This window comes from Mesoplodon densirostris, chromosome 4 (genome assembly GCF_025265405.1).
Source record: "Mesoplodon densirostris isolate mMesDen1 chromosome 4, mMesDen1 primary haplotype, whole genome shotgun sequence".
Classification (NCBI taxonomy): Eukaryota; Metazoa; Chordata; class Mammalia; order Artiodactyla; family Ziphiidae; genus Mesoplodon; species Mesoplodon densirostris.
The window spans coordinates 167,009,517-167,037,513 of NC_082664.1; the positions used below are offsets into that span (position 1 = coordinate 167,009,517).

The 27,997-nt window shown below is 39.7% G+C and overlaps 1 protein-coding gene across 14 annotated transcripts in view; it reads left to right on the forward strand.

The window, feature by feature from the left end:
* Positions 1–27,997, forward strand: part of PARD3 (par-3 family cell polarity regulator) — a 634,482-nt gene that overhangs the window by 367,413 nt on the left and 239,072 nt on the right. For 7 of the 14 annotated variants that reach the window (XM_060097665.1, XM_060097670.1, XM_060097666.1 and 4 more), the window contains 4 exons: positions 9,572–9,760; positions 11,064–11,234; positions 21,001–21,160; positions 27,755–27,944. In XM_060097665.1, the coding sequence (XP_059953648.1) occupies positions 9,572–9,760; positions 11,064–11,234; positions 21,001–21,160; positions 27,755–27,944 (710 nt within the window). The remainder of the gene's footprint in view (positions 1–9,571; positions 9,761–11,063; positions 11,235–21,000; positions 21,161–27,754; positions 27,945–27,997) is intronic. The other 7 variants (XM_060097667.1, XM_060097672.1, XM_060097668.1 and 4 more) reach the window with 1 other exon arrangement.

Consider the following 27,997-nt stretch of genomic DNA (forward strand, 5'->3'; position numbering starts at 1 on the left):
TGACTCCCAGAACTGATTAAGTCCGAGAAATTTTAAAAAAGGACATTTAGGTAGATGAGTAGGGCTGTACCAATAGTTGGTAGACCTTTTAAATATCTGAGATGCAGTTTTCTTGTACATCTTCTAAATATTGTATTAATTAGTGAGAGTGGGCAACTAGAAACCCTACTGAGTTTTAGGTTATCTATCCATTCAAAATTGGACAGAAAGCTGAATTATTTAGCAGAGGCTCAAGCTCACTTATTCCATGTCCTGAACAAACTCGTTTGCCTTTGAAAAGTTTATTCACTTGATAGTTTATTCCTGTGGATGTCCAGGTTGGACAAGACAATACATGGGTGTATTAGTTAGGGTTCTCCAGAGAAACAGGACCAATGGAATGTGTAGATATATAGACAGAGATTTATTTTAAGGAATTGGTTTGTGTGATTATAAAGGCTGGAAAGTCCAGATCTGCAGTGTGGGCCAGCAGGCAAAGGCCTGCAGAGCCCATGGTGCCGATGAAGTCCAAACGCAGTCTGCCGGAGGATTTCCCCTTGCCCAGGAAGGCCTGTCTTTCTGTTCTGTTTTCTGATTGGATGAGGCCCAGTCACATTGTGGAGGACAATCTGTTTTATTCAGAGTTCACAAATGTAAATGGTAATCTCATCCAACAACACTTTCCAAGTGGACACAAAAGTAACCATCACAATGAAGTAGTGAATTTACCTACAGGCTATCAGGCCTTGACTTACCAAAGTGCCAGTTTCTTCTTTGGGCTTCAAAGAACTATGCAAACCTGCTTAGGAAGGCCCCCAAGAACTCTGGTAAGATCCATGTAAGAATATAATTGTACATAAAACATATTCAGAGCTACTGGATAGAAGTAGGGCTTTAGAAAATAATAGTGTTTAGAGATGATACTAGACCATACGGATAAGACATAAAACATGCTTAAATGTCAAGAATTCAGCATTCATTCTAAGAGTTAGTGAGATCTCCCTGTAGAAACTGCAAGGATACATTGAGGAGATTTGCGGACCCTCCCTAAAGATCAGAAAGCATCTTGATAAGCTAACTTCAGACAGGTTATAATCTTGATTTGGAAATTTAATGAGCTTGTCAGTAAGCATGGTCATAGACTTATTAAACTAATGGTTGTGGTATATCAAATAAAGCCTACCATGTTGACCCTACTGTAAATTAAGAAAACAGTTGAAGGAATTAAGAAAACAGTCCCATTTACAGTAGGAACAAGAAGAATAAAATACTTAGGAATAAATTTAACCAAGGAGATAAAAGACCTGCACACTGAATGATGTAAGACATTGATGAAAGAAATTGAAAAAGACAAAAAGAAATGGAAATATATTCCATACTCACAGATTGGAAGAATTAATATTGTTAAAATGTCCATATTACCCAAAGCCATCTACAGATTCAGTGCAATCCCTGTCAAAATGCTGATGGCATTTTTCACAGAAATAGGAAAAAAAAAAACCCTAAAATTCACTGAAACCACATTGAATCTATTGGATCTCTAATAGCCAAAACAATCTTAAGAAAGAACAAAACGTGGAGGCATCACAATTCCTGATTTGTCTATATTACAAAGCTATAGTAATCAAAACAGTTTGATACTGGAATAAAAACAGACATATAGAACAGAATAGAGAGCCCAGAAATAAACCCACACATATATGGTTAATTGATTTATGACAGAGAAGCCAAGAATATGCAATGGGGAAAGGGTAGTCTCTTCAATAAATGGTGATGGGAAAACTGGACTGTCACATGAAAAAGAATGAAGCTGGTCTTCTATTGTACACTGTGTACAAAAAACAACTCAAAATGGATTAAAGATTTGAATGTAAGACCCAAAACCATAAAACTCCTAGAAGAAAACATATGGGGTAAGCACATTGACATTGGTCTTGGTGATGAATTTTTGGACTTGACACCAAAAGTAAAAATAAACAAATTAGACTACATCAAATATAAAGACTTCTGCACAGCAAAGGAAACCAATGAAATGAAAAGACAACCTCTGGAATAGTAGAACATATTTACAAATCATATATCTGATAATGGATTAATATCCAAAACATACAAAGAACTCACAACTCAATAGCAAAAAGATAAACAATCTGATTAGAAAATGGGCAGAAGAAGTGAATAGACGTTTTTCCAAAGAAGACATACTGATGGCCAACAAGTACATTAGAAGGTGCTCAACATCACTAATCTGCAGAGAAATGTAAATCAAAACCACAATGAGATATCACCTCACATCCATTAGAATGGTCATCAGAAGGACAGGAGATAACAAGTTGTGAGGATATGGAGAAAAGGGAACCCTTGTGTGCTATTCGTGGGAATGTAAATTGGTGCAGCCGCTGTGGAAAACAGTGTGGAGTTATCTCAGAAAGTTAAAGATAAAACTACCATATGATCTAGCAATGCCACTTCTGGGTATTTATTCAGAGGAAAAGAAATCTGGATCTTGAAGAAATATCTGCACTCCTATGTTCACTGCAGCACTTTTTACAATAGCCAAGATGTGGAAACAACCTAAATGTCCACCAGTGGATGAATGGATAAAGATGTATGTGTACATATATATGTGTGTGTGTGTGTGTGTGTGTGTGTATACACACACATACATGTTATATGTATACATATATATATTGTATATCACTTACATGTGGAATCTAAAAAAGCCAAACTCATAGAAACAGAGACAAGAATGGTGGTAGTGAGGACCAGGAGAGTGAGGGAAAAAAGGAGATGTTGGGATTTCCCTGGTGGCGCAGTGGTTAAGAATCCACCTGCCAATGCAGGGGACGTGGGTTTGAGCCCTGGTCCGGGAAGATCCCACATGCCACGGAGCAATTAAGCCTGTGTGCCACAACTACTGAGCCTGTGCTCTGGATCCCACGAGCCACAACTATTGAGCCCACGTGCCTAGAGCCCGTGCTCCGCAACAAGAGAAGCCACTGCAATGAGAAGCCTGTGCACCACAACGAAGAGTAGCCCCTGCTCACCACAGCTAGAGAAAGCCTGCGCGCAGCAATGCAGACCCAACACAGCCAAAAATAAAATATAAATAAATAAATGTACTTAAAAAGAAGATGTTGGTCAAAAAGTATAAACTTCTAGTTATAAGACGAGTAAGTTCTGGGGATCTAATGTAGAGCATGGTGATTATAGTTAATAATACTGTGTTATATACTCAAAAGTTGTTAGGAGAGTAGATCTTAAATGTTCTTGCCACAGAAAAGAAATGGTAATTTTGTGGTGTGATGGAGGTGTATTAGCTAAGCTGTGATGGTAATCATTTTGCAATATATAAATACCAAATCAACACTCTGTGCACCCTAAATTTACAGTGTTATATGTCAAATATATCTCAACAAAGCTGGGAAAAATAGTCAAATCAGACAAAGCAAATAAGGAGCCCCAAATGGGGGATTGAATTATGGTTTGTTACATCTTCATCCAAAACTTTGTATAAGTTATTTGGGATAAACTGATCATCAGACATTTCTTTAGGCCTATAATGTAAATTAATTTCAATATCCTAGGTAACACAGATGAAAGAGTACAAAATTCTCTAATTTGAGTTTTTGTTGAAGATTTATACTGTCACACACTAATCATATGCTGACCTTAATAGTTTGGTTTTGAGCATCAAATGTAGCTATTATCACAAAGAATTTTATTAAATGTGTTCTGTTTCTAGTGCTTTAAATATTCAAACTTATTTTAAAGTCATGATTCAATGAAATACTTTTCAATTCAAATGACTCAAACTTAGTTTAAAACAATCTTATTCCAAGATTGGGATAGAATAATATTTTCATGATCTTACAAAAATAGCAATGATTTTTTTTTTTTTGCGGTACGTGGGCCTCTCACTATTGTGGCCTCTCCCATTGCGGAACACAGGCTCCGGACGCGCAGGCTCAGCGGCCATGGCTCACGGGCCCAGCCGCTCCGCGGCATGTGGGATCCTCCCGGACGGGGGCACGAACCTGTATCCCCTGCATCGGCAGGCGGACTCTCAACCACTGCGCCACCAGGGAAGCCCAGCAATGATTTTGTATAGTGAATCTCTATCAGTTTTTAGGGGATTCATTTGAAATTCCCTACTTCTACTATAATAAGTTAAGGATTTCCTAATGTTTGGTGTATTTTCCTTTGGGGAACATATCTTAGTTATTTTTTATTGTCCTACTTTTGTAGTATCGTGGTAAAAATTAATATCTTTAAAATTTATTCTATGATATTTTTTGTTATTGAACTCAAGTTATTTTAAAGATTATGTTGGTAGTAATGTCTGTTTTTAAAATGAGAACTGTTTTAGATATAGCAAAACTATTCTGGATTAATTACTACGTGCAATTTTTATTCTAAAACATCATGCTGTCAGAAAAGTTTTAAGAATAGCCTAAGGAACTCCAGTATACCCTTCTCCCACATTCCCCAATTGTTAATATTTTGCCACATTTGATATGTAATTTTCTTCCATCCCCCCTTTCCCCTCCCTGTAATTTTTCCTTCTTTCCTTCCTACTATATAAGTTTTTTCAGAATTGAGATATATTGTAGACGTAACTCCCCTTTATCTGTAAATCTTTAGTGTGTGTACTAGATCATATGGTAGTTTTATCTTTAATAAGAACAAGGACATTTTCTTATGTAATCATGTTTAGTTACCAAAGCCATGAAATTAACATTGACTTAACAGTGTTGTATTACCCGTTGTCTCAGTTAGTGTCCTTCATGGTGTGCAGATGTGAACGAATGAACGAATACATAAGAAACAAATCCTTTGGATCACACCTGGCATCTAGTTGTCATGCCTCTTTAGTCATTTTTAATCTGGAACATTTCTTCAGTTTACCTTTGCTTTTCTTTCTTTTTTTTTTTTTTTTTTTTTTGCAGTACGCGGGCCCCTCACTGTTGTGGCCTCTCCCGTTGCAGAGCACAGGCTCCAGACACGTAGGCTCAGCGGCCATGGCTCACGGGCCCAGCCGCTCCGCGGCATGTGGGATCTTCCCAGACCGGGGCACGAACCCATGTCCCTTGCATTGGCAGGCGGACTCTCAACCACTGCGCCACCAGGGAAGCCCCGCTTTTCACTTTTGAAGAGCAAATTACTTTGAGAATGTCCCTCAATTTGGGTTTGTGTGACATTTCTTTGATTGAGTAAGGATTTTTCTGGCTTCACATTACAGATTAACAACTGTACAAAACCTTTTTTTTTCTCAGAATTTGTAGCATCAAGCAAAAACATTTTAAAATTCTTTAAATGTTATTTATTTTACGTCTACTGTTTAAATCAGAAAAGAGCACAATAAAGCCAGATGTGACATTTTAACTTTGCTAATAAGAATAATTAAACTATCAACACAAATATCATGCATAAACATTCATCTCACATATGGGATAAATTAAAATATATAGCTTAAAGAAACTGGAGGGTTATTCCTTTATGCAAAAAAATAAACACAATAACTTCTCTATTTAAAAAATCCTCCTCTTGATTAAAACTGTAAATGGTTGTTATCATTTGTCTGCTCTACCTGCATATTATTTAATCTCTAGATATAGAATAAGTGTATTTTCTCTTTAACTTGTATGAAAACAAGTGTTAAGTGTGAGAATATGATGGCATAATTGCTTTTTAAGATCCATCATAAGGTTTTCCTTCCTAGCCTGTCATCCCCATCCCAGCACTGATCTCTGCCCAACGATTATGTTTCGGCCACGTAATATAATCAACTTTTACTTCCTTGTTACCCATTTTGCAGATTAACTGCAGACTTAGAGTGGCCTGTGGGCCAGCTGTCTGCCCTTAGCAATTGGGGCTTGTTTGGAGAGGAAGGAAAACTGGGCTTTAGTGCTGATCATTTGTGGCTGTTTTTCTGTCTCGCTGCAGACATGTGTGTATCTTTTCTGCTGTTCTGAGGATAGCTGGAAAGTAAACAGCTTTCATACTGCCCATGCAGTAGGTTCTCTGCTTCTAATATGCTTAGCAAAAATGCCCTGTTTTTCTGGATATAAGAAGGCAAAAATGCCAATGGAGTAATGGCCAAGGGAAAACATGACAGGTTGCACTGATAGAAAATCACTTGGGGTACATACATGTCTGTACATGAGGGACATAATGTGCACTTGACTGACGTTCATGTCCAAATGGCTTGAGGAGCAAGTTAAAGGGAAACAAAATATTTATCATGTTTCCTTAGAAAGAACTTGACTCAAGAAACAGTTGAGATAGTACAGAATCTGGATGGAGTAACAATCGAAGGTGATAGAAAATTAGCTTCTCCTTTATATCAGAATGAAGAGATCCCCATACTAGTAAGATTTTGGAAAAATTCTCTATAAAGTAGCCTTAAAAATGGTTTTTAAAGAGCAAATTTTTTTAAACATTTTGCTGCCAGATAATTAAGTTCTCAAAGTTGGAATTAATTTCAGTCTTATGTCAAGAGCCAAATAGATTGATAATGCAATATCAAAGGAAAAGTACAATCTCTCACTTAAATGTTTTTAATGATAATAATGACTTAAGACTAGATAAGAAAGCTGAAAAAGAATATTATTCCCGTCTGCTGTTTTCATAAGAAATGAAACTTTCCCATGGAGAATACAGTCTCCTTTAAGACAGGTTCAGAGCAGGGCACGTCAGGAAGTGACTCGAACTTGATTAAAATTTCTCTTCATATATTCAGTCAGCTCCTTATCTTGATTTTTCAAGTAGAAGAAAAATGAGAATTTTAAGCCTTTGTAAAACATTATGGAAATGTCAAAATCAGTAAACGTTAAAAAGCCAAACAAGATATAAATCAGTAAGTGACAATTAAGAACCTTCCAGATTTGAGGCAAATAAACGTACTGAATAATCAGATCTAAATGTGCCCAGTTAAGGACTATCTTTGGTTTCCGTGTCTTTTCAGGTGCAACTTTCCCAGGAATATAAATACTGATTCTGATTCACAGAGTGAATTTTGTCTTTCAGTTACTTCTGAATTTAAAGTAGGAGGGGCTGTAGTATGTTTTGATACTATTTTGTATTTCAAACATCAGAAATAGATTTTATATTGAAGTAGCTGTATCCATTCACACAAGGTCTTTATTTACTACTCTCGAATTGTTTTGAACCATATGGATGAAAATAAAATTTTAAGAGCAAAACAAGTATATAAAGATAGTATAGGGCTTCCCTGGTGGCGCAGTGGTTGAGAGTCCGCCTGCCGATTCGGGGGACGTGGGTTCGTGCCCCGGTCCGGGAAGATCCTACGTGCTGTGGAGCGGCTGGGCCCGTGAGCCATGCTGGTGAGCCTACGCGTCCGGAGCCTGTGCTCCGCAACGGGAGAGGCCACGACAGTGAGAGGCCCCGTGTACCGCAAAAAAAAAAAAAAAAAAAAAAAGATAGTATAGTAAATATGATGTCAATAGTAAATATGTCATAGTAAATATGATGTTAATATTTTGATATGAGTATTTAATGTTTATTTCTCCCAAATCCATGGATTTTATTTGAGCTGTAATTATTGTCTAGGAATATTTTAAGTGTAAAAAGGCTTTTATAGGGGCTTCCCTGGTGGCGCAGTGGTTGAGAGTCCGCCTGCCAATGCAGGGGACACGGGTTCGTGCCCCGGTCCGGGAAGATCCCACATGCCGTGGAGCGGCTGGGCCCGTGAGCCATGGCCGCTGAGCCTGCGCATCTGGAGCCTGTGCTCCGCAACGGGAGAGGCCACAACAGTGAGAGGCCCACGTACTGCAAAAAAATAAAAAATAAAAAAATTTTAAAAAGGCTTTTATAATGGGCAGGTATAGGCTTTATTTTGATTTTGATACTGAAATGTATTTACTTTGTATAGTAAACATACTATCCCTCTGTATCTTTTCAAGTTGTTCTTTCTGTAATATTCTTTATTATATATATAGTTTTCCTGTTTTTAACATATTAATGATTTTTTTTTAAAACACACCTTGTCCTGATAACTGTGAGGCTATCTTTTGAGATGGCACAAAGAATGTGAACAGTGAATATTAGTAAATTAGAAACTTTAAAAAATCATGTTATTATGGATTTGGAGATTTAAAAATAACATATCTTTTGTATTATGATAATCTTTAAAAAAAATCTCTTACTGATACACTCTGTACTTCCAAAAATTATTTCATCTAATTGAGATATCTGAGATTGCATGTTAAATCTCCAATTATTAAAAATTAATATTAAAAATTATTTTATCATTATGTTAATTTTGATAATTATTAGAAAATTTTTTAAAATGTGTTGAGAGACAAAGAAAAAAACTGAAGTCTACCTACATTTCCATTGCTCTGCAATAGGCTTTCATGTGTGTAATTGAACATTCTTTAAAAGTGCAATCTTTAAAGAATGCGTTATATTCCAGCCTAATTATGTACCATTAGATGTTGAACCATTCTTCAAGTGTAATTTGATACTTCCAGCTTGAATGAATAGGTGGATGCTGGAGAAATGTTCCAAAATTACAAAAAGAAAAGGAGAAAAAGTTGTAGGACTAGATGAGGCATTTAGTTGTGATTCCAAGAGTTTGTGCCACATGTCTGTTATGTGACATAAAATGAAATGCTGAATTTGATAAAGAATTCTGGCCTCATCTATTTGGAGATGGCCAGTGTAGAGCTGGGATCCCTGAAGAGGATTACAGAAGGCAGATGGCTTCCTCTTCCGGCATCCGACATGTTATCTCACTGTCTTTCATCAGGTTATCCTTGAAGCATTCATTTCCTTCCTGCTGTTTTAGGGGAGCTGAGCAAAAGTGTGTGTGTCTCAAATGTGTCGGGTTCTGCAACAGTCTCCTTATGCACTCGATGGCTACAATTTCGAAGTCAAAGCTGGCATATACAACTCTTTAATTAAACAATATTGCTTGAATAATATCCCCAGCTGTAGATGTATCATACAGTACTGTGGAAAAAGATTTCTCTAATGTTGTTTATCTCTACTTTGTCTCACAGATGTCGAAGTTATTAAAACTCTCTAGTGACTCTCTGAAAATGCATACCGTTTTTTCTGCTGACTTTGTATCATCAGGATTTGTTACTGTTTGTGAATAAAATGATACACCCTTAGTGAACATTAAACTATTAATAACATTGAAAATTCTAGTGAAAAACAAAGGGACAAATGACTTATATTTATTTATTTTGATTTCCTGCTGTTACTGTTTTTCTCCTGTGGTTTAGAATATATAAAGAGATTTTTTAAAACCCCACAAAAAACAAAAAAACAAACCAAAACTCTGAGTCTACATGACTTTAGTCCTTCTGCTACATTTTTTTCCCTATATTTCTCAGAATCTGGTTTAGGTTTGTTTCAATATTGAAACAAGTACCACATAAAAATATTAGCAGCTGGTTCCCGGAATCATCTGGAGGGGGTGCAGATGCGCTGTTATCATGGATCTTGTTGTGGAACTTTGGTGGAGATACTGTGCATGTTATGATTAAAGAACTGCTCATTAGCAGTCCTTAAAAATAACAGAAGGAAATGTTGGAATTTAATGCGCGATTTTGTTTCCTGTTAGAAAGCAGAAGATGAGGATACTGTTCTCACACCTGATGGCACCAGGGAATTTCTGACGTTTGAAGTTCCGCTGAATGATTCAGGATCTGCTGGTCTTGGCGTCAGTGTCAAAGGTAACCGGTCAAAGGAGAACCACGCAGATTTAGGAATCTTCGTCAAGTCCATTATTAATGGAGGAGCAGCATCTAAAGTAAGCAAACGTCAACATTATCAAGCTTATGCTCATTCACAAAAATGTTTAATTACAGCCCTATTCTTATTTTGGAAACATGGAAGCAGTAGGGGCGAATTCTTTCCTCTACCCTCTTAGATTCTGTTTCTGTGGCCTGTGAATTAAACTGATAAAAGACAGGTTAACAGGAGAAAATGTTTACAAATTTGATTGATGGGGGCTCCACAGGAAAAGTGAAAACCTAAAGAAGCAGTTAGACTTGGAAGCTTATATACCATTTTAGCAAATGCTGATAAATTGTGGAGTAGGGATTAGACAATGAAAGAGGGTTCGGACTTCCAGGTGTGGTAAATAGTGGGATGGTAAATGTATGAAGGAAACCGATGGTAGAAAAGGCTTATTTTGTAGGCTCATCTCAGTGCACCTCTGTCTCTGGTGGTGAGGGTCATTCTCCCCTTCCAGGTTTTGGAGAAGAGAGGGGGCACCTTCACAAGGAGAACTTTATGCCCACATTCAGCCAGAAGCAGGGAGGTCAGAGCCCCCTTCCTGTGTCTGCCATTTCTCAGTTGCCTTCTGCTAAAATAATCCCCATGCCAAAGTGGCGTGTTTTGGGGTAGTGTATTCTGATACCCTGTAACACTTAAACGTTTTCTGTTTTCCTCCTGATGCCCCATCCATGATCAAACAGCTAGTGCGATCTCGGTGATCTCTCACTGAGAGGAATTCATATCTTCGACTCCCCGTTTTTGGTCTCCCAGAATTCACAGCCCATGGTCATTACAGTGAAATGGAGGTTATCTCTGCAAAGACTTAGCTCAGGTTCTGGCACAGAGCTAACCTACTGGAAAGGTTACTCTCTTCCCCTCCCCTCTCATCCCCTCCCATGGGTCACTTCTCCTGTTTCCCAGTCTAGAGAAAATTTCCTGGCTGTCTGTGAAGGGGGCACTTCTCTGCAATTGTCTAATAGCCAGGAGCTTTTGCATGTTGTAAGTAACCTCTCTGGGTGTAAATAACCTCTCTGGGTGTCTCTGGAAGCAGGAAAGTAATCACTTTGTGTCCTATGAATTAGTATGCTATTTTGGTAAACAGATTATGATAATAACTTGATTTACAAATGTATAAATGATTGAAGTAGACACAGGCTGCAAGGGCCGCTTACACATTATTATGCTGGTGTTCAATTGGGCATAATCCATTAGTATTAAAGCCCTTTTTCTTTTTGCTTTTTATTTATTTATTTATTTATTTAACGAAAGGGAAAGCAGCTTCTTTTATCACAGACTATTTAATGGCACTTATTTTTAACCTGCCTCCTTCCCAGGATGGGAGGCTTCAAGTGAACGATCAACTGATAGCAGTGAATGGAGAATCCCTGTTGGGCAAGACAAACCAGGATGCCATGGAAACCCTCCGGAGGTCCATGTCCACCGAAGGGAACAAGCGAGGAATGATCCAGCTCATTGTGGCGAGGAGAATAGCCAAAGGCACCGAGGTAAAGAATGAGAAAGACAAAAGACATCTGAAATGGTCGTAGGACCGAGTTCTTCCCTAACATTGGGCCAAGAATGGCAGGTCCAGGGGCTTTACCTTGAAAGACTCTCAATTATCTTTGCTGGCTAGAGTTTATTGTACTGTCAGTGGATTGTGATTTGTTTTCTTAATTCTGTGATCAGAATATCCCTAAGTGTGCAGTAATATTTCTATTGCCACCTCAACAGATAACCCTGGGATCTCGAAGGCACCTTTAGCTGGGTTCAAGAAACAGGGCCACGCCTTCCTGCTCAGAGCCCGCACTTCCTCTTCTGTTCAGCATTGTTGAACCAGGAGGGAGAAACATTGAAGTGATTGCTTGTTCCCTTGCTTATCTAAAATGGGTGCCTCTTGTAAAGCCCCTCACAGGGGAGAGTCTGTTTCTCCTGTGACATTGTCAGAAGTGTAAGCCCCGCTTCCTACCCCCTGGCCCCCTTTCTCCTTCACTGTAGGGCTGAGTATTTTCCTCCGGAGGGGCTGCCTTTTCAGTGGTATCTCCTGCATAAAGCCACAGTGGGTTCTGCACATGTGCTGCCGTCTGTAATCAGGCAATGGGTGGGAAGGTTTCCTCTCCCAAAGGGTGTGAGCATCTGTCTTCCCAAATAGTAAAAACATACCAAGTAGACTTGCATAGCGGGGCCTTTGAGAATTTAAAGGTAATTATATACAGATTTGTTAATTAATATTAGAACCTGAAAAAAAGTTTTTTCAAAGAATTTTTATAAAGTGTGTGCCACCTCTAGGAAACAGGTGGGACCTGCTTGCTGAAAGTATAACGTTTGTCGTTTTTGTTTTTATTGATGCTCAACTCCTCACATTTTCAAATCACCTGAGAGAAAATGATAAGCAAATGGTACAAACTGGAAAGTATATCTAAACTGCTTAGGTGTTTTTCTTAATTTTAAAATCTGTGTTTAATATATAAAGCAAGCCGTCGATGATGGCTCATCTGATCCTTTAATACAATAGGATTTTGCCTTGAGCTCAGTGGGTAGTCAGTGGAGAGGTGACCAATTTTTGAAAGTTTACTGACCGTAGACTTATTTTTACACTTGTTTTTATTTTCCAAATGGAGAGTGGCTTAATGCTATTTAACAAATTAGTTTCCACAACAACAAGAGAACAGTGTCACCTTAAAAACCGCAGAGTGGAAAACTGTGGGAAGTAAAACATTTACTTTCTTATTATAAATATAAATGCTAATCCCTCAGGGTAGGCTACTGGATTGGCTTTCTTTTTTTTTTTTTTTTTTTTTTTTTTTGTGGTACACGGGCCTCTCACCGTTGTGGCCTCTCCCGTTGCGGAGCACAGGCTCCGGACGCACAGCCTCAGCGGCCATGGCTCACGGGCCCAGCTGCTCCGCGGCATGTGGGATCTTCCCGGACCGGGGCACGAACCCGTGTCCCCTGCATCGGCAGGCGGACTCTCAACCACTGAGCCACCAGGGAAGCCCCTGGATTGGCTTTCTTGAATGATAATTTTTATTGGTTTCCAAATCATTAACTGATGTTTTTTGTTTTTTTATAAATTTTATTTATTTATTTATTTATTTATTTATTTGGCTGTGTTGGGTCTTCGTTTCTGTGCGAGGGCTTTCTCTATTTGCGGCGAGTGGGGGCCACTCTTCATCGCAGTGCGCGGGCCTCTCACTGTCACGGCCTCTCCCGTTGCAGAGCACAGGCTCCAGATGCGCAGGCTCAGTATTTGTGGCGCACGGGCTTAGTTTCTCCCTGGCATGTGGGATCTCCCCAGACCAGGGCTCGAACCCGTGTCCCCTGTATTGGCAGGTGGATTCTCAACCACTGCGCCACCAGGGAAGCCCAACTGATGTTTTTAATGTAAGTCCTCCAAAGAGCTATGTGAAAAATTCTCCACAGTAAGTTCACAAGACACATTGTTCTTTATTGGGTCTTTTTCAAAAATGGAATAATTTCATATACCCTAAGACTGTATTCTGTGACAGATGTTCATTAAGCATCTACTACATTCAGAAAATAGGTTAGATCCTGGGGATCTGGTGGTGAATAAAGACAGATGGAGTTCCCTCTCTGGGCGTTCTCCTGGACAATAGATCATATTCTTAGTCTCTTTAAAAACAAACTAAAATTTCTCAAAGTTTTCCTTTAGAGAGAAACATTGAAATGTTATAGGGGGACTTAAAGTGTAAGAAACGGACTGCAGGGCAGCATCCTGAATCCAGACGTGTTTTTGTCTGGCTCAGGGGGTTCCCTCTTGTTCCCCAAACAAACCTGTACCAACCTGAAACTGTTTTGATAAAAGCACTGATTTGATCCCCTGTTGCCCTATAAAACACATGGAATTGGAATCCCACTGCAATATCTCTGTCTCATTCACTTCTGCATATGAATTTATGTGAATGAAAATGATTTAAGTAAGGGAACAGAGGCAATAGGCAGTAATAGACTTTAATATTCAATATTCTTTATGGTATCATTTTCATACATTGCTGGTTATTACTATTTCTTAGGATAGAGTAAGCTCATAAAGCAATTATGTCAAAAAAAATCTTATCACGAGTGCTGTGCTCTCTTGTAATACCAGCGAAAAGCCTTTTGTACTGACAGGGTTTAACTAAAGAATTCCGTGAAGACAGAAGAGCTCATTTCAGCTTCCCATAAGTCTTAAGACATGACTTTGCTGCTGTTGTATTTATATATTACCTTTGGAGAAACATCTCCCTGAATTACTGGGAGGGTACATGTAAATTATGTTACCGTAAATATTGATATAAGCATAGGGTGTCTTGTCACGGATGAACCTCAAGCCAGAATAACATGCTGAGTTCTCTTGTCCTGGGTCCGTCTGTTAGCCGTGTGGTCCGGCCTTTGACAATATCACAGAACTATATTTTACTAACTCATCTTTAAATCAAGGGTTTGCATACTTATTTTCAAGCTAGAGAAGATGAAAATTCGCAGAAGAACATCTTTTGTGCTTTGTCACATCTTCCCTTGCCCTCTTCTTTATGTGGGAAGTGCTGTCTGTTATCTTAGTATGTTTTCTTCAAAATTGGCAACTCTCGGCACGAAGTATCATCTTCCCTTGCACTTCCCTGGTCTTTGTCCCCATACAGCACATTTGAGACATTTTCTAGAAGATGCTTCTCAATCCCTTCCACTTGACTTCTCAGGAGTCTGTGAACACTCTCGTTCTTGAATCCTTTCCTGCCAGCTCTCTCCATTTTTCTCCTGCTTCACTCTGGCCCTCTGTCTCCTTTAAGGTTCCTTTCTTCTGCCTGTTGCTTTTTTGGTTAGTATTCCTCAAGGCGTTTTCTGGGCTGTGTCTTCTTCTGCACATGCTCCCTGGGAGACCTTCATTCCTTGGTCTTCAGGTAACACTTTCCTTATGATGAATCCCATGGTCCTGTTTTCAGCTCAGGACTCTACTCTAGTTCCAGATCCCTCTGTCCAGCCATCCATGGAGATGTCCACTGGTATGTCTCTCAGGCACCTCTGCTTTTTCCACCAAAACCCATTCCTCCCTCAGTTCTTCATCTACCTTGTCCTCCTTCCCCCCGAGATAGCTCCACTGTTTCTTTACTTGTAGAAGCTGGAAATCTGGGGTGGCTCTGACCTCTCATATGCCTTTCCTGTCTCTGTTGCCTCCTCCTCTGGAATCTTTCTCTCCTCCCTCACTCCTCTCCATCCCCCTGCCCTTACCCCATCCTCTCACCAGGCTCTCTGCTGCAGCTCCCTGAAGGATTTCTCTCTCATCCCGTTTTGTCTACACGGCAGTAAGGCACATCTTCCCACAAAACGAACTGATCGTGTCACTCCCAGCTGAAATCTCTTCGGGAGCTTTCCTTCCTTTCCAGGATGGGTGCCAGTCTCCATCACGTGGCCACTAGGACGTGCACAAACCAGCCCCTGTGTCCACCAGCCTGTCCCTTACACGACCTGAAATTTCTCAGATGTCTGATGCTGCCTTTCACCTCTGGATTTTCCACGTGAGTCAGTTCTGCTCCTTGTTCTAGCAAAGTCAGCCTTTAGGTTTTAGTATCCTCTCTCCAAAGCCTTTCCTTAGCCCTGGGTACTCACCTTCAGGCAGCAGCTGTCACACCATCATGGTTCCTCTCTGGTTTTCTTTGGTGGGAACTGCAAATTCTGAGATGGCTGGGAGCTTGTTCATCTCTCCATCACTGGGGTCCAACCCAAGGCTGACACCTAAACATGGACTGAATGATGAGGGAAATAATCTCAGAGATTCGAGCCTTTTTAGAAGAAAAAGATTAACTTAGTTAGTGTTAGGCACTGAAGCTCTAACAAGGCAAGGTAACAGAATTAATATTTTAGCAGTGATTCTGGATTTCCTTCACTTTCCTTAGCTGTAATGCTCTTACTTAAGTATTTAAAAACATTCTGTAAGCAGTAATTGTTTCTTTAAAAAAGAGAGAGAAAAGAAATGCCTTTCCTTTGTTTTGTGCTCCTGAAGGATGGATGAACTTTTTTGGCATCTTTTCCATTGGAAAGAATACATAAATCAAGAGGCAGAAACATTGGTATCATTGCAAAGGACAAATTTGTTGAGGACTTGGAAGGAGAACTTTGGGAAATGGGTTTTGAAAATCACCTGTGTAGGAGAATTATGATAATTCTAAATGTTCCAAGGAAATTAGTATTTGTAGGAATTACTGCAATTTAACCTGGTTTGCAGTCACTGCATTATATCTTTGTTAGACATGATTTCATTTAAAGCCTGCCTTGGTACCAGTAGAGAATAAGACCAGGTAAGTTTTGTCTTAGCCCCCATGCTGAGGAATTGAAGAAATAAAACTTTTTATTTCCAGATAACATGATTTCTTTGTAAAAAATCCTAAGGAATCTACAAGGCAATTACTTTAGAACAAGTAAGTGAATTTAGCAAGATCATAGGACAGTAGGCCAATGTACAAAATCCATTTTATTTGTATGCACTAGGAATAGACAGTTTGACAGTAAAATAAAAATCAATATCATGTACCGTAATATCAAAAATCATAAAATACTTAGGGATAAATTTAACAACACAGGTAATCTCTGTACTCGTAATTCTATAAAACGTCACTGAAAAATTAAAATAGACCTAAATTAGTGGCGTGATATATGATTAGCAGACTCAGTATCACTGAAGTATCAGTTCTCTCAAATTGGCCTATTGATTTAATAAACTCTCATTAATCATCCCAACAGGAATTTTTATAGCAATGGACAAACTATTTACCAATTGGGATTATTAATTTTTATATTATTTATTATTAATGTTATATTATTATTAACATTATTTAATTTATATGAAAATCTAGAACTGGAAAAACTATTCTAGGATGAAAATATCATTGGTTGCTTTTGGGCGGGTTGGGATTAAATTCCTTTACAATTTAGGAAGGAATTTAATGAGTTGATGGCAATGCCCTTTATCCAGAGAGGGGTGTACGTTACATGGGTTTATCAGTTTGGCAAAACTCACTGAACTGACCAAGGACTACTTTAAAATGAATTCTCTCTCTATGTTTAATTCTCTTAGAAAGCTACATTAGAATAGGAAGGGGCCTAAGGTATCGTTTATGCTTCTCTTTATTTTATATATGAAGAAATAAATACAGAGAGGTCAAATGAGGTGCTTAATGGCTGCAAGGCCAAGGTAGTGGCAGAGTAATTTATTTTCTTTTCTTTTTTTTCTTTTGCGGTACGCAGGCCTCTCACTGTTGTGGCCTCTCCCGTTGCGGAGCACAGGCTCCGGATGCGCAGGCTCAGCGGCCATGGCTCACGGGCCCAGCTGCTCTGCGGCACGTGGGATCTTCTGGGACCGGGGCACGAACCCGTATCCCCTGCATGGGCAGGCGGACTCTCAACCACTGCGCCACCAGGGAAGCCCAATGGCAGAGTAATTTAGAAGCAAGGTGTCCAGCCCTCTTATGCACATGAGAGGGTCTGATTGCCTGTGAGGGTGGGGTTCAGGCAGTTGATACTCTGGCTGTGTTGGGAAGAAGTGGACAGTAAACCCATGAGTCCCAGCGTCAGGCAGGCCATCGCATTCTGGGCCTGCCACATCCAGGCTTACTTCACCCTCTGGTCCGTGCTGTCAGCCTCATGGGAACGTGAAAGACATTAGCTGTGGTTCTGCATGAAAGCAGAAGCTGGAACTGAACCCTGTAACTCCGGCCACTCTTCTCCAAAGAAAGCTAGACCCTGTCTTACTATTCATTGTCCTATGTTAACTTGTCCTTTGGATGTTAGTCCTTTCTGCAATGTGTGATTGTAATCTCGATCAACTTTCTTTTACTTTCAGCCTTGTGCTGTGCCCTTAGCTTTGAAGGCCCGCTTCCACATGGCCTATACGTATAAGATCTCTAAACCGATTTAAGGAAACTCTGAGTCATTCACTCAGAAATGAATTTATTCATCCAATTATTCACCCAGTGCCTCCTCTGTGCCAGGAATTGGGGATAGAATAGAATAAGCTTATAAAGACTGAAATATCGGATAATAAGATCGTGCCAATTACTAACTGAGACCCAGTTTTAGGTTTGCTGGAGGGGATTAGGGCCATATCTATTCCAGCTTTTCACCGTTTCTAGTTGAGATGGTGGGATACATTTTCTTTATGTGAAAGACATGAGTTGACCCACTATTGCACACTTATAACAACTTGAGATTTTATTAAGCCCCACAGATATTGTATTAGTTTTTTAAAAGAAACCAATATTTTACCTTTTCCTAGGAAGAATAGGCCAATTGTATAATATGAAGCATATTCATTGGACAATATCCAGTTCTTTGTTATTGAATAGCACTTATTACTTTCTGATTATAAAAGCAATATATGGGGGCTTCCCTGGTGGCGCAGTGGTTGAGAGTCCGCCTGCTGACGCAGGGGACGCGGGTTCGTGCCCTGGTCCCGGAGGATCCTGCGTGCCGCGGAGCGGCTGGGCCCATGAGCCATGGCCCCTGGGCCTGCGCGTCCGGAGCCTGTGCTCCGCAACGGAAGAGGCCGCGGCGGTGCGAGGCCCGCGTACCGCAAAAAAAAGAAAAAAGCAATATATGATCATTTGAATATCTTTCTAAGAGCGTACTACATTACATTGTTTTTAGATATGGGGTAATTCCCAATTTTTATGTCTTTGTAAATGAAGTTCTGATAAATATTGATCAGCATGAATCTTTATGATTCACTTAACTTACTATTTTGTGAGGATAGTGACCACAAAGTGAAATAAATGGCCTGGTCACAGAATATAGGATATTCTTTGGCCTGTGACATATATTTCCACATTACTTTGGGAGGAGACTGTATCACTTTATGCTGATCCCCAGTATGAGTTATCTTGCTGCAACCTAGTTTTCTTTAATGGGTGGAAAGGCTTTCCTATTTTCCTAGGGATGGAGTTGAGGGCGTCCCACACAACTGTCCCACTTGGGACTGAGTTCCTTTGGATGGAAGAACATTTTTTGCAGTTAAAACGACAAAGTGAAAATTGCAGTTCTTTTATTTTGGTGTCTTCTTCGAATTAAGCTTAATTTGATAAGGTTTTTATATATGGAGATCAGAAGGGCCTGGGAGCAGCCCATAGTGCAGGAAGGCCAGGCCAGTCTTCCAGGACTGCCCTCCTTGGAGTGGCTAAGCTCCCACTCCAATGATGGCGATGCATTCCTCTTTCTTAAACTCAATTGCTTGCAACAAAAAAAATCATCAAAAGATTTAAAACAAAACTCTGTACCCCAATCAGTTTTTTTTTTAAGAAATTAAAAGCATTGTGTCTTCTGTTAAATATTTATGTATTTGGCCATTGATGTCTTCATTTAAATCTGTCTTTTGAGGTGCAAATTAGACATGGTTAGGGAGGTGGGGAGGTACAGAAGCTTTCCCATGAAAGTGTTCAAGTACAAGGTTCCTAATGAACAGGCATCTTATTGTTTTTCTCTGGAAAGCCTGCATGTGCTATTTTTTAAATGGAATTTTTATTTGACTTTATAAAATTCTAAAATAGCCTCTTGGGGTATTTAGGGATTTCTCATAAAGGTGCTTTATAAAGATTTTATCATCTAGAAAACTGCAGTTATATGCTTCAATTAAATGTATTATTTGTTAAGCAAACTCGAGGATGTGTTGTCTGTCTTATGATTAAATAAATTACTGTGTAGGATGCAGGTCTTGTGTGTCGAGACTTGTATAGCAGGTCTCTAATGTATGTGCTCATTAAAAAAATTCACACATGCCTGTTTTTAAAGGTATTGGGTATTTGTTGTGTTTGTTTTTACTTCTCCAAAGTACCTTGGAATTTAGGAATAATGTTCTTTCAGAAAATGTTCTTGTATTTTTTTACATCTAAGACCTGGAATACTTAATTTACTTTTCAGTAAAGCTGTCAGTTGTAATCTGCAATTAAAAAAAAAAAAACTAATAAAACAAATCCTCATTTCACAATTTAAACCTTATTGAGTCTAATTCACTAGCACTGCAAGTTTATTATTCTCCTGCAGTTTGACGTGCCTCCAATTGTAATTGTGTTGACCCTTCAATGCATTAAATCTCCCCGGTGCTTATCAAACTGGGCGAGATAAGTCTACCATTCGGAACTTCATTAAGTATCTCATTTATATTAAACAGATGATAGCTTCTAACAGAAATCATAATTTGTTCAGGTGAAGGAGCCACAGCTGTGGTTTCCTGTGTGTGGAATGTGCAGCCCTCTCTCTACTTTGGTAGGCTCTGCCCCCTGCCTCCACACGGGCCCCTCCACCCCAACCCCCAGCCCTCCCTGTCTCTGGCTGCCGGCCAGCTCCAAAGCATCATAAGATTTTAGTTGGTGGGGTTAACCTCAGAGCCCACACTGGGAGGATTTGTGTGCTTTGTTCCTCCTTGTTTCATGGCTTTACTAGCATGGAGTTCTCACTCATATTATGTTTATGAAGTATATGACTTTATAAAGCACAGCTGTCTTAAAGAACGCCACATACTATTTTAATTCTTGGTGATAGGAATCCACCTATATTCTTTGCTTATCTAGCAGATCCTATGTATTTGCAAAATAGCTACCTTTGCCTGCCTTATTAGAATACTCGGTTTTTACTTCTGTTTTGTCAATATCCTGTGTAGGTTATTTTCTCTCAGTTACTATCTCATACTTAAGATCACAGTGAGAGACTAGGATGATTGTTTCTAATTTCAGCAGAAGAAACTGAGGCTCCGTGTATTGTTGAAGACACCCGAACTGACAAGTGGTCTTTAGGTCTTAGAGAGCGGGTGGTCATTCTCACCCCACACACACCAAGGTGTGCTGTCAGGTGTGTTTATGCACTCTAAGTGTAAAAAGTAGACTTAAATCCCAGCTTCCATTCTGATCATGATAAAGCATGTCTAGCGCAGGGCAACATCACATAAAGAATTCTGAATTAAACCATAACTCAAATTGACTTCAACAGATACTGCTGTCAAGCTGAAAAAAAATAAGCAACAAGGTGAGTTTGGAAAAAAAGCCTTTAATATACATATTTTTCTTCCAGTGGTTGAAATCTGACACCTTCATGGGAGGCACAGTGTAAAGTGGCACAGAAAGTTGGTCATTAGGCAAAGCTGTCATCACAAACTATTTTGGTACAGGGTGAAAAGTTCTAGCTCATTTGGTACCCAGTTCGATGCAGACCCTGGGCAAGTTGGTCTAATTCCCCCATGCTGCTCATGGGCCTCCAGTTCTGACTTTACCTCACCCCCCACCCCGCTCTCTGCAGCTGAAGTCACCTGGGAGCCCCTCTGGACCTGAGCTGCCCATTGAAACGGTATTGGATGATAGAGAACGAAGGATTTCCCACTCCCTCTACAGCGGGCTTGAGGGGCTTGATGAATCACCCACAAGAAATGCTGCGCTCAGCAGGATAATGGGTGAGTCAGGTAAAACCCTGTTGATCACATCTTGTTTTTATGCTTTTACTGGTTCATGGAGAGGTTATTAATGTAATATTAATGTAAAGGAGGCCCATGTTTTCAAGGGGAAGAGGAGCAGGTTCATTATAATCATTCAGGAAGCGTTAATGTGAAGAGAGGAAGTCAATACATTGATTTGGTTTAAGTGAGTTTTGGATCCTGTAACGTGGGAAAGAGAAAAAAGATGGGGATCACACAGAACTGTTTTCCAGTGATCAGGATATTCTTAGCATGTCTGAGAGGATAAGTGAAGCTCTGTTTTTGTTTTTAAATCAAAATTTAGTGGCTTATGGCAAGAAGGATTCAAAAGTTACATGTTTACAATAGCACTGTTGGAAGGAGGGGAAGAATATGTATATGCATGTATGTGAATATTCACATTTTGTGGTTTGTACTTAATAAGGGGTTACCCTTGTTTAATTGCATCTTGACTTTTTCAAAGCCTCCAATTGAAAATCCCAAAACTAGTTTTTCACATCCTTTGTTTGCATTCAGCACCATACTGTCTGCCTGGCCCCCAGTGGGGAATGAGGTGATGAGCATTTGCTCTGCAGTCCTGCAGCTCTCTGCTAACAGATCCGGTTAATAAAGACTTGCTTTGCCACCAGAGTGGTTTGATTTACTGAGTTGCTCATCTTGGGATTAGCTTGTGAGAGTTGTCAAATTTAACACATAAGAAGCTGTTTTGATTAAAATAGCACGTGACATAAAACACTTATTGCTGGTGTGTTTTGCAAGCCTCTAATATGAAGTACAACCTAAACTGAACTCCATTCTGAGCACACTTAATGGAGATTTAATACAATTCACGTCTCCATTAGGAAGCTTCACTGGAACAGGAATTTGTTTCCTTCATCAGTGGATGTTTATGGAAAGCCTGCTGTTGGCAAGACATTGTGTATATACTTTTGCTGTAGATACAAAGACGAGTGAGAATCAGTCTGCCGTCAGAGCACTTTCTACCGGGCATGATAGGAAAAATACGTGAACATGACTGGTAGAATTTTCTGTTGTCCTTCCTCTAATCCTTCTAGCTTTCTTGTTTGGAAAAATTGCTAAATTCCTCATTTCTTAGTTTGTTACGTGTAGAATGAAGAGGTGCCAGCTCTCTGGTTTAATTTTGCCAACAGTTTTCTTTTGGCCTGCTTGACACGGTGCAAGTCGGGGAAGGATGCTGAAGATATTGCACACCTGTCAGGTGACAGGCACTGCACATAGTTTGTCAGATTAACCTTTGCTTATTAATGATCACTCTCCTCACTGCGGTGGGCTTTTTCCTACTTTCCTGGTTTTGCTGTGACACTTTATCTCTGTTAAATACTTTTTTTTTTTTTTTTTTTTTTTTTTGCGGTACACAGGCCTCTCACTGTCGTGGCCTCTCCTGTTGCGGAGCACAGGCTCCGGGCGCACAGGCTCAGCGGCCATGGCTCACGGGCCCAGCCGCTCCGCGGCATGTGGGATCTTCCTGGACCGGGGCACGAACCCATGTCCCCTGCATCGGCAGGCGGACTCTCAACCGCTGCGCCACCAGGGAAGCCCATTAAATACTTTTTCACTGATGAAAATTCAAGACCCCTTGAGTGAGAGAGTGTATGTGTTCCCTGGATCTGTGTGCATACAAAGTGATTCGCTGTAATTTCCCCTTTATTATAGGAACATAGGACTTGCCATACTGAATCAGACCATTGGTCCACCAGTTCCTGTCACCTGCGTCCTGACTCCAATCCCTGATGCTTCAGAGGAAGGCGAAAAACTAAAACTAAAAAACAAAAACCCCCCAATTCACCTAGTGACCTTTGGAAATGCTGTATATATGGGTTGAGGATTCTTTCTTTTTCTTCAGTCTATTGCTCTGACTTTATTAGCTGTGGCCTCGTTAGTCCTCTTAAGTTCGCATTAGAGTTGGCATTGTTTTCCCTTCCCTCTGCTAGAGATGTAATGGACTTTACAATTCCAGATGCTTCTGCTGGGGCAGTAATCTTCCAGCTCTGTGCTTTGTGAGGTACTGTGCCTGGCCTTTTGGGCTGGGGTGGGGGGCAGTGACAGACTCCTTACTCTTCGTTGGTAGGCCAAATTGATGTTGAATGATTTGAATATTTTCTTAAGATAGTTTTTTACATGTTGTATGGGAAACTAGGGATCCCATACATGTTTACTCTGAGAAATGTATATGCTTAATTTGATTTATCTTGAGTTTTACAAATTCGAGAATTCCTCAGTCTTCGTCAGTCCCTATTTCAGCATCATTGGCCCTAAGAAACAGACAGTGTTCGTAACATCACTTTCCACTTAAAGTTAGAAATCTTGCAAAGATAGTACCTTGCAACAAGATACCAAAGCCAGGTACCAAATATAAGAAATTAAAGCATTGACTTTCAGCTAACCTAAACCAATAGCAACAGTATTTAGCGCTGGGCACAGTATCTGGGTGCATGGAAAATTTTCAGATCTTGTTTGGTTAGCGGTTGTCTTCTATACCTTTAGGATATCTCCTGTGTAGACACCAGTGGAGGTGGTGGTATCTGCTTCATGATCTGCTATGATTCAGATAGAACTTTGTATTGAAATTCCAGCTGACTACATTAAGAAGTGATTAATTTTATGTGGACAGGGTGAATTTTCATGTAGCATATTCCTCCTGTGGGACTCTAGACCCAAAAGGAGCTTTGAGGCTTTCTGACTCATTTCTTTGGGAACCTAACCCAGGAGAGAAGCTTCCAAAAAATAGACCAAAAAAGGAAAAGAGATTTTAGAGTTGGAAGCGTGTCAGATGTCATCAGCTACACTTTCCCACTTAACAGATAAAAGAACTAAGTCCCAAGATCCCATGACAATTTTTGTTTTATTTTGTTCTTGGCTATTTCCTCTTTCTAAAAATAGCCGTCTCTGGGGAATACTGGGATCACACAGTAAGTGTTAGTGACATTCATCCTTTTTTGACATCCATTTTTAAGTATCCACATGTTCAAGCAACTGGCTTTAGACCGTCTAACAGAATCTTCCATTCTGGCAGCCACTGTGATTTAAAAATCAAAGAAGTTATCTTTGAAACAACCTTACAAATCGTGTGCTCCAACCTACTAAACGTCTGTTCAGGGAAATTCTGGCCCAAAGAAGTTAACTGACAGGTCTGAAGCCCCAGACTTCTGTGTTTCTGAACCAAAATTACGATGCATATTTTTCTGAGTCACGAGTCCCACGTTACTGGAACCTGATCGATCTCCTTAGCTTTTGGTGGGGTCAGCCAGAGTCACAGCCAAAGGCAAGAGTTCTCCAGATGTCATCTGTATTGGCTGACTTTCCACTATCATGGATTTTCAAGGAGTAATTTTGGACATTTATCAAAAAGAAATCTGTAGCAAGGCTACATAGGATTTCTTCCTTTTAAAAGCCTTAAAAATATTTTACAAATTGCTGGACTGTCTTAACTAGTACTACTAATAACCATAGAGGTAATAGGTGTAGCTAATTTCACCAGCATGTTCACTTCGTAGGACATATCACAAACTGACATTTGGGAGCATGGAACCTTAAATGTTTTCCAACTTTTTTGTCTGAAGAATTTTTCCGTTTAAAGCACAACTGAAATCTGTGGTCTCCATTTTTTAATGTAATCTCAGTAGTTTTTATATTGATACATTGTGGTGAGTTTAAAAAATAATTCTGTTCAGCATACTTTGATCTTGTTAGAAAGTCAACATAGAAAAATGGAACATTAAGGTTGTTTTTATTGTGAGTCAAATCTCTGGCAAAAGGTTTCTCATTTCACGTAGTGTTGCCTTCTATGTAAATGTACCAATGAATAAATGTTTAGTAAGCAGTCATTCTGCATCTCATTGTTTCACTCGGCTGCAGTCTAAATCTTAGTTTGTTGGTTAACTAGTTGAGGAAAGGAAAGTTTATTCATCAAAAACCGGATCAAAGGTTTCTGAAGTCACCCTTCGAAGGGTTCACATTTAGGATATGCCAAGTACCTGCAAACATAATTGAGAGTTATTCTAAGGGGAGTTTGGTAGAATATGTAGTTTGATAGCTTAGTTCATTACCCCCAATATATTCTTGGAGCCGCATCCCAAAACACTGTTCGTCGCAAGTATGTTAAGAAGTGGAAAATTGATGGAAAACATATATTCTCAAGTCTTTTGAAATATTAGCCTCCAGAATCATAGGGAAAAGAAAAAAAGCTGAATCCTTGTTAATAGGGACATTTCCTGCCATTTCTTTAGGTATAAATTTTTAGATCACCTAAGGAACAATATTTCTACTTAAAACAACATAAAAAAGGACTGGCACGTGAAGAACCATTCTGTGTTCCATACTGCTTGCTAGGCTGTCTCTCAGAATATATTGCATAAGCCTTTTTGGTTTTGTGTTTAGAAATGAATGTGCTATATTACACCAATATAGTTTCTTCCAATAAATTTTGCCTGTGTGAGGACATGGCATTTAATGCTGTGACATGTGCCTTGTCAGTGGTGAGCTACCAGGGTTAACTTGGATTTGTCATTCTATACACTTTTGGGGGAAAAAAGTATGTTTTGGGAAGGAAATGTTTCTTTAGGTAATAGTGCTGGAATGTCCCATCTTATTTATGAATGATATTTTATTGGACAGATTTCTGTCTTTCTGTACTAGTATCCTAAAACTCAAGTAGGCATAGAGGAGTGATTTGAATTCAGGAAAGGGAAGCAATGAAGTATTAAATTTGATTTACATTTTTATCACGAGTGTTTATAAACAGTTGCTAGTTTTCACAATTTGTCAAAATGGATGCATTTCAAATCAAAATAGAGTATTTTTCATGATAATTTGCTGAGTAGAGGTTTCAGTGAACATATACTATTTCTGTAATAGAGTAGTTGATGCTAAGTAATGATCGCATTTGAAATTTCTAGCAAGTTTGCTTTTGTGGGTTGTCCTGAAAAGATCAACTTAATGTTTGCTCCTTTGTTGAAATGTCTAGAATAATATATATTTTTAAAAACCCTTCAAGTCTCATATGCCATCTCCCAGTTTCCAAAATGGTGTTAAAACGAAAATTATCGTTTACACATTCTTGTGAATGTTTAAAAATTAGATCTTAATACAGATGGGAAAATGTTCATGAACTGTCTTCACATTGCTATTGTGCTATTTTTAAAAGCAATTACTCGTAAAGGACAAGGCCACCCTGTTTGAAACGGTGGTAGGATTGGGAAAGTGCAGCAATCCTTTTTACTTGCATAGGAACCAGGAGAGCTGACTTAACAGCTGTGGACACGGGACTTGAAATGTCAGTGTTTCCATCCTCCCGTAAGGTGACAGGGAAACTGTCCGTTCTCCTTGCTCTGTTGGGAGAGACAGGCCAGTAGGGCGACACCACACCGTGATGCATGTTTCTCTGAGGACAGCCTTTCACAAGATATCCATGTGAACCGAAGCTTCACCCATGAGTTCTTGCTCAGAGGAAATATGGCACAAGATTTGAGGAGGAAGCCAGAAGAACTATAGGTGTTTTGGGGAGGAAGATGGTAGCATTTGGACCCCAGCTTTATCTTTAAGGATTCAGGCCTCTGAATTATAATTTTATCCCAGGAAAGATAAACGCCTATCATGCAGATCCCGGAACCTGAGCAGATTTTACTGAAAGAAACTGATCAATGTGGACAGTTCTGGGACTTCTCTTACCGAGAACACTATATCCTAATTGAATAAATCAAAATTTACAAGCTCCCCTGTCTTGGCCTGAAAAACCTCTGGGCAGTGAGATCCTAATCTGTTCTCTTTAATATCACTCCTGCCATCTCCCCACAAGGCCCCGGTTCTGCATGCACTCATCTTCGAAGTGTCACCTGAGTGCACTGTGCACTATTCTCCATCGTGCATTTAATGATGTTGTTGCTGATGTCTAAAATCAATGTCGTCATTTCTTACAGTAGAAGAGATCGTATTAATCATGCACAACCCATCTCGGATGTTGACTTTTTTTTTGAGACTCTCAGCATCCTCTTCCTTCAGCTACCCAGGCGATTACCAGCACTAGTGAATGCCAGAGCACTTCTGGCACATCACTCAGAGCACCAATCAGTTACCACTTTATCTCTCTCCTTCTCTGAGGTGTGAGCCATTGAGAGGCAGAGATTAAGTCTTCCTTACAAACCTGCCAGGTGGTCGGTGCCCAGCTAGTGAATGAGTGAATGAATGATGTAAGTGTGCAGGGCTTCCCTCCAAATTTCCTGGTAAAATGTTTCAAAGGACTATAACAACTTCAAATCTACGTGGCATTTTCACATTAGAAGTCATTCTGGAGATCAGCTCTGGCCTTAGGAAACTTAATACCAGAGACATTGACTACCACACCCAGAGCACTATAGCTGTCGTGTCAGAGGAAGGAAGAGACCGGAGGCCTCCATTTGACATTCATTTATGAAAAATAAGTTTACTTAATTCTCTTTTGTCCTACCAGGTTGAGCAGATTTTGGAAATTTAGACTTTTTCTAATGTAGCAAAGTATTAACATTCATATACATAACCCTTAGATGGATGTCTAGAATTTCTCTTTGTTTTTTTTCCACTGGACAGGTAAATACCAGCTGTCCCCCACGGTGAATATGCCCCAAGATGACACTGTCATGATCGAAGAGGACAGGCTGCCAGTGCTCCCCCCACATCTCTCTGACCAGTCCTCTTCCAGCTCCCACGATGATGTAGGATTTGTGACCACGGACACTGGCGCGTGGGCCAAGGCTGGCATCAGTGAGTCAGCAGAGTGGTAAGAGCACTGTTGGGGAACATCCGTTAATTGCAGTCACACTTGATTTTAGG